The sequence below is a fragment of the Pelophylax lessonae genome, assembly GCF_965119305.1.
Source record: "Pelophylax lessonae genome assembly, chromosome: 5".
Taxonomy (NCBI): Eukaryota; Metazoa; Chordata; class Amphibia; order Anura; family Ranidae; genus Pelophylax; species Pelophylax lessonae.
Window position 1 is genome coordinate 35,695,813 of NC_138772.1, and position 10,966 is coordinate 35,706,778.

Genomic DNA, 10,966 nt, shown 5'->3' on the forward strand with positions numbered 1-10,966 from the left:
GCCGCCTCATCAGTGCCACCTATTAGTGCCACCTGTCAATGCCCATCAGTGCAGCCTCATCAGCGCCACCCATCAGTGCAGCCTCCTCAGTGCCACCCATCAGTGCCCATCATTGCAGCCTCACCAGTGCCACCTATCGGTGCAGCCTCATCAGCACACATCATTGATGGGTACAGTGTAGCATGACCACGCAATTTGTCTTTCAAAGTGGTGACTGTCCTGAAAGCTGGAAATTGGCCTGGGCAATGCCTATCAGTGCAGCCTCATCATTGCAGCCATATCAGTGCCCATCATTGCAGCCTCATTAGTGCCACTCATCAGTGCCCATCATTGCAGCCTCATCAGTGCCACTCATCAGTGCCCAACATTGCAGCCTCATCAGTGCCACTCATCAGTGCCCAACATTGCAGCCTCAAAAGTGCAGCCTCATCAGCACACATCAATGATGGGTACAGTGTAGCATGACCGCACAATTTGTCATTCAAAGTGGTGACTGTCCTGAAAGCTGGAAATTGGCCTGGGCAATGCCTATCAGTGCAGCCTCATCATTGCAGCCACATCAGTGCCCATCATTGCAGCCTCATTAGTGCCCAACATTGCAGCCTCATTAGTGCCACTCATCAGTGCCCAACATTGCAGCCTCATTAGTGCCACTCATCAGTGCCCAACATTGCAGCCTCATTAGTGCCACTCATCAGTGCCCAACATTGCAGCCTCATTAGTGCCACTCATCAGTGCCCAACATTGCAGCCTCATTAGTGCCACTCATCAGTGCCCAACATTGCAGCCTCATTAGTGCCACTCATCAGTGCCCATCATTGCAGCCTCATCAGCACATATCAATGAATGAGAAAAATTACCTGTTTGCAAAATTTTATAACAAATTTTTTTTTTTTTTACATTTTCGGTCTTTTTATTTCGTTTAGCAAAAAATAAAAAACTCAGTGATGGTAAAATACCACCAGAAGAAGGCTCTATATGTGTGAAAAAAATTGTAAAAATTTCAAATGGGTATAGTGTTGCATGACCACGCAATTTGTCATTCAAAGTGTGACAGCGCTGAAAGCTGCAAATAGGCCTGGGCAGGAAGAGGTTTAAGTGCCCAGTAAGCAAGTGGTTAAAGCTGAACTCCAGCTTTACTTCTCTACCTTTACACCCCCCATGCTGGTAGCAGGTCCACTAATGTGTTGTAGCTGAGTTTCCTGCAAGCTTGCTTCTCCACAGTATAATCTTCCTTGTTTGGCCCTGGCCCCGCCCCCGTGTGCTCGCTGGTGTCAAATCTTCCAGGTATTAATCCATTACTTGTACCTTACAGATTTTGCAGCTGCCCAACTCCGACAATACCAGAGACTGACCAAACAGATCAAACCGGACATGGAGGAGTATCAACAGGAACGGGAGAAACGGTGAGTGACATCCTCTTTCTAGATATATCCTATTTTGTCACATTTTCGCTTAAAGAGAAAACACATTTCACTGTCAGAATAACCTAAAATTGATTTTCGAGGAATTTTTATTTCATTGTGTTCTTTGCTGGGTTTTTGTTATATACAGCGGGAAAAATAAGAATTGAACACTTCCCTCGTTTTTACTAGGTAAATATATTTCTAAAGATGCTATTGACATGAAATTTTCACCACATGTCGGTAACAACACATACAATCCATCCATACATACAAAGACACCAAAACAAATAAGTTCAGAAATAAAGTTATGTGTAATAAAATGGAATGACACAGGGAAAAGTATTGCACACTATTAACTGCAATGTATTTAATACTTGGTACAAAATCCTTTGTGTTTAGGATTCATTGTCTTGCTGAAATGTCCACCCTCGTTTCATCTTCATCATCCTGGTAGATGGCAGCAGATTCGTATCAAGAATGTCTTGGCACATTTTTCCATTCCTTCTTCCTTCAATGATATGAAGTTTGCCAGTACCGTATGCTGAAAAACAGCCCCACACCATGATGTTCCCACCTCCAATCTTCACTGTTGGTTCGGGGGTGTTTTTGGGGTGATGTGCCATTTGACCTCCAAACAGGGAGTGTATTATGGCATCCAAAGAATAAAATTTTGGTCTCATCTGACCAGTCTATATTCTCCCAGTATTAAACAGGCTTGTCTAAATGGTGTGCAGCGAACTTTAAATGAGCTTCAACATGATTTTTCTTCAGCAATGGAGTCTTGCATGGTGAGCGTGCATACAGGACATGGTGGTTAAGCTCATTACTTATGTTTTTTTTTAAACAATTGTACCTACTAATTCCAGGTCTTTCTGAAGCTCTCCAAAAAAGGCCCTTGGCTCTTCGACAACTCTTCTGATAATTCTTTTCACTCTGTCAGAAATCTTGTGAGGAGCACTTGGTCGTGGCCGGTTTATGGTGAAATGATGTTTTCCAGTTTATGGCCCCAACAGTGCTCACTGGAACATTCAGAAGTTTAGAAATCCTTCTGTACCCAATGCCATCAGTATTACATAGTATTACTTTATTACATAGTTTGTGAGTTTGAAAAAAGACATCAGTCCATCCAGTTCAACCTATGATGTGTGTGTGTGTGTTTGCTGTTAACCGTACATTGTATACCCCTGTATGTTATGGTCTTTAAGGTGCCCATCTAATAGTTTTTTGAAACTATCAATACTCCCTGCTGATACGACTGCTTGTGGAAGAGAATTCCACATCCCCACTGCTCTGACAGTAAAGAACCCCTTACGTATTTTTAGCTTAAACCATTTTTCCTCTAGTTTTAGTGAGTGGCCACGTGTCTTATTGTATTCCCTTTCTCTGAATAGTTTGTTCCCTATGCTAGGGTCACCAGTACAGTATTTGTACGTTGATATCATATCCCCCCTCAATCGTCTCTTCTCCAGAGAGAATAAGTTCAGTGCTTGTAGTCTTTCCTCATAGCTGATGTCCTCCATTCCCCTAATTATTTTTGTTGCCCTTCTCTGGACTCTTTCCAGTTCCAGCACATCCTTCCTGAGGACCGGTGCCCAGAACTGGACAGCATACTCCAGATGTGGCCGGACCAGAGTCTTGTAGAGCGGGAGAATAATCTCCTATTTCTGGAGTGAATCCCCTTTTTATACATCCCAGTATTCTGTTTGCTTTGCTTGCAGCGGCTTGGCATTGCATGCCACTGCCAAGCCTGTTGTCTACCAGTACCCCCAGGTCCTTTTCCATCCTAGACTCACCCAGAGGTTTCCCCCCCAGAGTAGCTTGCTTTCGCATTACTGATGCCCAGGTGCATTACTTTACATTTTTCAACATTAAACCTCATCTGCCATGTAGTTGCCCACCCCATTATTTTGTTCAGATCCTCTTGTAAAGTTTCCACATCCTGCATAGAAGGTATTGGCATGCTTAGTTTAGTTTTGTCCACAAATACTGAGATTGTACTCGATATCCCCTCCTCTAGATCATTTATGAATAAGTTAAACAGGATTGGCCCCAGGACAGAACCTTGGGGGACCCCACTTTCCACACCCGCCCAATCCGAGTACTCCCTATTTATCACCACCCTCTGTACTCTCCCCTGGAGCCAGTTCTCTATCCAGGTACTCACCTTATGGTCCATACCTACCTTCCTTAGTTTGTACAGTAAGCATTTGTGGGGAACGGTGTCAAAGGTCTTTGCAAAGTCCAGATACACCACATCCACAGGCTTCCCTTTATCTAGGTGGCAACTCACTTCATCGTAGAAGGTTAATAGATTGGTTTGGCAAGAATGATTTTTCATGAATCCATGCTGATTACTACTAATCATACCATTTTCATTACTAAAGTCTTGTATGTGGTCCCTTAACATCCCCTCCAAAATCTTGCAGACTACTGATGTTAGGCTGACCGGCCTATAGTTACCCGGGATATATCTCGGCCCTTATTTGAATATTGGTACCACGTTGGCTTTTTTCCAATCAGCTGGCACCATACCCGTCTGTAGACTATCCTTAAAGATCAAGAATAATGGTCTGGCAATCACTTGGCTGAGCTCTTTAAGAACCCTCGGGTGCAAGCCATCCGGTCCCGGTGATTTATTTATGTTACGTTTCTCTAGTTTAGTTCTAAGTCTATCTTCTGTTAGCCATGGCGGTACTTCCTGAGGTGTATTATTTAGATTAGCCTTACCAGTTGGGTTAGTGTAGCCCCCCCCCCCCCGATTCTTCTGTGAAGACTGAAGAGAAGAAATTATTTAACACTTCCGCCTTTTCTCTGTCCTCTGTGGCCATATTCCCTTTGTCGTCTTTTATGGGGCCAATGTGTTCTGGCCTCGCTTTCTTACCGTTTATATACTTAAAGAATTTTTTGGGGTTCTTTTTACTCTCTTCCGCTATATGTCTCTCGTGTTCTATTTTAGCCGCCTTGATTTCGTCTTTACATTTCTTATTACACTCTTTGTAATGCTTGAATGCTGCCAATGACCCCTCAGTCTTGTATTTTTTGAAGGCCTTTCCTTTAGCATTAATATGCATTTTTATGTTGGAGTTTAGCCACCCAGGGTTTAGTTTTGCTCTTTTAAATTTTGTTTCCCTTTGGGATGCACTGGCCAATCCCTTTGTTTAGTATGCTCTTGAAGCACTCCCATTTTTCCTCCGTGTTCTTTGTTGCCAGGGCTCTATCCCATTTGATATTTTCTAGCAGAGAGTGCAGTTTGGGGAAATTGGCTCTTTTGAAATTCAGTGTTCTTATATTACCCTTGTGTTTCCTATTACTATGATTAATACTGAAACTTATTGACCTATGGTCACTGTTCGCTAAGTTGCCCCGTATTTCTATATCCGTGAGCAGGTCTGTATTGGTAATCAGTAGGTCAAGTACCGCGTTGTTTCTTGTTGGTGCGTTCACCATCTGACCCATAAAATTGTCCTGCAGAACATTTAGGAACTGCCGAGCCTTGGCTGAGTGCGCGGTTCCTTCTGCCCAGTCTATATCAGGATAATGAAAGTCCCCCATTATAATGACATTTCCCATCCTTGCTGCCAATCCTATCTGTAAAAGGAGGTCCGCCTCCCCCCTCCTCCCTCATGTTGGGGGGCCTATAACATACGCCCAATATTACCTTCCCCATAGTGCCTCATTCTGCCTCATCCATAGCTCCATTATTAATATCATCCCTCATATTTACCTGTACACTGTTCTTAATGTACAGACATACCCCTCCCCCTTTTTTACCTTCTCTATCCCTGCGTTAAAGGGAATACCCCTGAATGGTCGCCATCCAATCATGAGAGCTGTCGAACCAAGTCTCAGTTATCCCCACAAAATCTAAGTCCTCCTCAAACATCAGCAGCTCCAGCTCTCCCATCTTGTTGGCCAGGCTTCTGGCATTGGTATACAAACCTCGTAATTTTGACCGGTTGCCTATATCCTATGTTTTGCAACAATAAGTTTTTGTAAGGGTCTTGAGAGAGCTCTTTGCTTTTACACATCATGAGATGTTTTGTGTGTGACACTTTGGCAATTAGACACCTTTTTATAGGCCATCAGTTGAGACTGAACCAGCTGATATTAATTTGCACTGACAAGGGGCAGGATTGCGTTCTAATTACTAATAGATTTCAGCTGATGTCTTGGCTTTCCATGCCATTTTTGCACCTCCGTTTGTTCATGTATTCAATACTTTTTCCCTGCGTCATTCCATTTTATTACACATAACCTAATTTCTGAACTTATTTACCTAGAAAAATTTTGACGTTTTCAATACTTATTTTACCCGCTGTACATGTGTGTAGGGTCTCCCTCTAGTGGTTTTCTTTATCAGACAATGCAATCCCTTTCATGTCGCAAAAATTCAGAACTGAAATTTATTCACAGGATAAGCATTTTAGAGATTTGAACAATATGAGACAGCAGGCTCTGTGAACTGCAAAAGCAAGGATCTGAAATTTTTTTGAAATTTGACAAATCTGAGGCTATTATCCTGATCCTTCCTTCACAATTTAGCCAGTCTCTGACCTGAAACTAGTATTTGGGACATGGTACCTTCAGGTAGTAAAGCAAGGATCAGGAAGACAGGGATGGCACCTTCAGGTAGTGAAGGAAGGATTGGGTAAACGGGGATGGCAACTTTTGGGTAAAGCAAGGATCAGGAAGACCTGGTTGACACCTTCAGGTAGTGAAGCAAGGATTGGCAAGACGGCACCTTCAGGTAGTGAAGCAAGGATTGGCAAGACGGCACCTTCAGGTAGTGAAGCAAGGATCAGGAAGATGGGAATGGCACCTTCAGGTAATGAAGCAAGGATTGGCAAGACGGCACCTTCAGGTAGTGAAGCAAGAATAGGGAGGACATGGTTGACACCTTCAGGTAGTGTAGAAAGGATCAGGGAAGACAGGGATGGTACCTTCAGGTAGTGAAGGAAGGATCGGGGAAGACAGTGATGGCACCTCCAGGTAGTGAAGGAAGGATCGGGAAAGACAGGGATGGCACCTTCAGGTAGTGAAGCAAGGATCAGGAAGACGGGGATGGCACCTTCAGGTAGTGAAGTAAGAATAAGGAAAGACAGGGATGGCACCTTCAGGTAGTGAAGGAAGGATAAGGAAAGACAGGGATGGCACCTTCAGGTAGTGAAGGAAGGATAAGGAAAGACAGGGATGGCACCTTCAGGTAGTGAAGGAAGGATAAGGAAAGACAGGGATGGCACCTCCAGGTAGTGAATGAAGGATCGGGAAAGACAGGGATGGCACCTTCAGGTAGTGAAGGAAAGACAGGGATGGCACCTCCAGGTAGTGAAGGAAGGATCGGGAAAGACCGGGATGGCACCTTCAGGTAGTGAAGCAAGAAGAGGGAGGACATGGTTGACACATTCGGGTAGTGTAGGAAGGATCTGGAAAGACCTGGTTGGCACCTTCAGGTAGTGAAGCAAGGATCAGGAAGACGGGGATGGCACCTTCAGGTAGTGAAGTAAGAATAAGGAAAGACAGGGATGGCACCTTCAGGTAGTGAAGGAAGGATAAGGAAAGACAGGGATGGCACCTTCAGGTAATGAAGGAAGAATAAGGAAAGACAGGGATGGCACCTTCAGGTAGTGAAGGAAGGATAAGGAAAGACAGGGATGGCACCTTCAGGTAGTGAAGGAAGGATAAGGAAAGACAGGGATGGCACCTTCAGGTAGTGAAGGAAGGATAAGGAAAGACAGGGATGGCACCTTCAGGTAGTGAATGAAGGATCGGGAAAGGCAGGGATGGCACCTTCAGGTAGTGAAGGAAAGACAGGGATGGCACCTTCAGGTAGTAAAGGAAAGACAGGGATGGCACCTCCAGGTAGTGAAGGAAGGATCGGGAAAGACCGGGATGGCACCTTCAGGTAGTGAAGCAAGAAGAGGGAGGACATGGTTGACACATTCGGGTAGTGTAGGAAGGATCTGGAAAGACCTGGTTGGCACCTTCAGGTAGTGAAGCAAGGATCAGGAAGACGGGGATGGCACCTTCAGGTAGTGAAGTAAGAATAAGGAAAGACAGGGATGGCACCTTCAGGTAGTGAAGGAAGGATAAGGAAAGACAGGGATGGCACCTTCAGGTAGTGAAGGAAGGATAAGGAAAGACAGGGATGGCACCTTCAGGTAATGAAGGAAGAATAAGGAAAGACAGGGATGGCACCTTCAGGTAGTGAAGGAAGGATAAGGAAAGACAGGGATGGCACCTTCAGGTAGTGAAGGAAGGATAAGGAAAGACAGGGATGGCACCTTCAGGTAGTGAAGGAAGGATCGGGAAAGACAGGGATGGCACCTTCAGGTAGTGAAGGAAAGACAGGGATGGCACCTTCAGGTAGTGAAGGAAGGATCGGGAAAGACAGGGATGGCACCTTCAGGTAGTGAAGCAAGAAGAGGGAGGACATGGTTGACCCCTTCGGGTAGTGTAGGAAGGATCTGGAAAGACCTGGTTGGCACCTTCAGGTAGTGAAGCAAGGATCAGGAAGACAGGGATGGCACCTTCAGGTAGTGAAGGAAGGATCGATAAGACAGGGATGTGCAGCAAGAATAGGAAGGACATTGTTGACACCTTCAGGAAGTGAAGCAAGGATTGGGGGAAAAAGGGATGGTTCCTCAAAAAACGAGTCCACAATGGGGGTTTTCCTATTTCTGTTTGATAGATTCCCTATAAGTAAAGGAGGCCCTTCTGTGACATACGCAGGGTCAGCAATGCTAACTAGAATCCCTCTCTCCACTTAGTAGGAACACAAGTTCTGCCTTTTTTTTTTTCCTTTGCATATAAATTTTCTGTCATTTTGATGTATTCTAGAGGTGAAAACTTCTTCCCTACGTCGGACAGCCTGTACCATGGAACGCATGTCCCATCCAAGGAGGGAGTAGACAGAATGGTAACAGACCTGGAGAAACAGTAAGAACTTTTTAACCCCTTAATGTCCACTACTCACAGATCTGCCTGTTGAGCTGGGTTTATCACCTCGAAATGTAGATATAATGTAATTACTTGTGACTTTTCAGAGTGCATGTTTATGCAGCCAAAGGCGGAGCTTCTGCTGCAGTGTGCTTGTTAAGCAGGGTCCTTTAGTTTCTCCTGTTTTGAATCGTATTGTAACTGTATTGTCTTCCCTCACATTGTATAGCGCTGCGCAAACTGTTGGCGCTATATAAATCCTGTATAATAATGAAAACTCTGTTCTAGGAAGAAAAAAAAACACTCCAGATCAATAACTATGCATTTGTATTAAAGTAGAACTATGAGCAAAACCTTTTTTCATTTTGGAGGGAGGGGTTATAACCCCTGTCTTATAAAAAAAAAATTTTCTCATCTGTGTCCTATTGCGGAGACTTTCCTTCACTTCCTGTCCCATAGCCAAACAGGAAGTAAGAGGAAATCCCTGCAAATTAAGGGAGTTTCTTGGGGAACCCCAGGTCACCAGAATTAGTGTCCCCATTAGAAGATTTCCCTTCTTACTTTTCTGGGGACAATCCAAAATTTGGGATTTTCTTTTACTTTCAGTGATAACTGTAAACAGGACAAATAGAGAGGGATAACCGTAAACAGGACAAATGGAAGGAGTTGTAAAGGCAGAAAGTGTTTTTTTTTTTTTTTTTTTAACTGTACTCCACTGCCTTTTAAATATCACATCCTTAGGCTCCATGTACACGGGACGCTGGAAATGGCCGTTTAGGAGCAGTTGGGCGTTTTTTTTCAGAAGCCCCTGAACGCAGCTCCATGTTATCTTATCTCCATGTACACCAGGTCGTTTATAGTCATTTGCAGGCAGTTTCGTTCAGGGACTTTTTTTAGAACTCAATTATTTGCGTTCGAACGTGTGTTTCCCGGTGTTACAAACGCGTCCGAACGCGATGACCCGCGTTTTAGCGTTCGCGTTTTTCCATTTTAAAGGGGAATAATTTTTTTGACCTCTAGGAACGGTTCTAAAGGCAAACGCCCGCTAAACGCGGGTGCAAACGCGACCTAACGGACGTTTCAAATGTCCTAAAAATTCCAGCATTCAAAGGGACTTTTAACAACGTCCCGTGTACATGGAGCCTTACTTGTGCCTGGGTGCCAGCGCTGTCTTCCAGCAGCCGGTTCTTCTTACCTCTGCGTGTCCCCAGGGCTTCATCTTGGATATGGGATCCAGCTGGGGCTCGCTGAGGAACCACACCCGGCTTCTCACTGCACATGCGCAAGCACGCGTGGTGCTTTGTGACTGATGCTGCAGGCACCTGGGACATGCGACGTGAGGAGGCTTCTGGAGGAGGTGGGGCAAGGAATGCCATCCTTGCCTGCATGAGTATTGTGGGAGCGGCTACCGATTTAAAAATCTGTATTCAACAAGCCCACCACCCAAAATAACCCCTTAAAACTGTACACTGTAACTGTTACCCCATCTGGGGGGTGAAAGTGAACCAGCGGGACTTCACTTGTTGAGCCAAGTTATGATCATGTCATCTACATAAGCTCTAGCATGCAGGGCCCTCTGATTCCCCCTGTATTGAATTGTATTTTAATTGTACTGTCTGCTCTGTTTTGTGTCATAGGATTGCAAAGCGAGAGAAATACAGCCGGAGACGCGCCTATAACGACGACGCCGATATAGACTACATCAATGAACGCAACGCCAAATTCAACAAGAAAGCGGAGAGGTTTTATGGCAAATACACCGCCGAGATCAAACAGAACTTGGAGAGAGGGACGGCGGTCTAACCTGCTGTCAGGATTTATACATCACTTCCGCTTCGTAAATAAAACCTTCTGCTTCCCCTTTTTGTCCTGTCACTCCGAGGACTTGGACTGTATGACCCATCATACTGACTGATATATGTGTATGTATCAGAGAGCTTGGGGGGAGGGGGAGGGGGGGATCTCTGTTACACTGTGTATACATAGAGAAGTTAGAGAGGGTTTACACCGGTGCGCTGCGGTATTGGTGCAGCACTACTTTTCCGCATTCTACAGGCAGTTCCTATTGCCTTCTCTTAGACCTTGTGTTCTTTTTTATAACCATGCATCAAAGTCCTGCATGCTGCATCTTTGATGCGTTGTGTGAAAATGCAAAGTGCAATAGAAGTCAATAGGAACTGCGTGTAAAACGTGGATACAATCTTGTTGCACCTGTGCTGCAGCCAAACCACAACTTTTTGTTATATTTACCTGTAAGTGCAGTTGACGCAACCTTCACAATTTAAAAAAAAAAATAATAAAAATGTTTTATATATATATATATATATATATATATATATATATATATATATATATATATATATATATATATTACTAGTTATAGTGTGTGTACTTGCCTGCTCTGTTCAGTGGTTTTGCACAGAGCAGCCCCGATCCTCTTCTTTTTGGGTTCCCCCGCCAGCGCTCCTGGCTCCTCCCCCCTCTTCAGAGTGCCCCCATTAGCAAGCCTCTAGCTGTGGGGGCTCTCAAGCAGGTGTGCTCACGAGTTGTGCTCTGTGAAAGGGGGCAGGTCCGTGGCTCATCCCCCGCCCCCTGTTCTCTTCTCATTGGCTCACTGGCTGTGA

At 44.7% G+C, this 10,966-nt stretch overlaps 1 protein-coding gene across 1 annotated transcript in view; it reads left to right on the plus strand.

Moving 5' to 3' along the window:
- The window catches only part of SYF2 (SYF2 pre-mRNA splicing factor), a 28,900-nt gene extending 18,700 nt beyond the window's left edge, over positions 1–10,200 (plus strand). Inside the window, exons 5-7 of the mRNA XM_082257304.1 lie at positions 1,316–1,406; positions 8,244–8,342; positions 9,980–10,200. Of these exons, the coding sequence (XP_082113430.1) occupies positions 1,316–1,406; positions 8,244–8,342; positions 9,980–10,145 (356 nt within the window). The 3' untranslated portion in view covers positions 10,146–10,200. The remainder of the gene's footprint in view (positions 1–1,315; positions 1,407–8,243; positions 8,343–9,979) is intronic.
- The last annotated feature ends 766 nt before the right edge of the window (positions 10,201–10,966 follow it).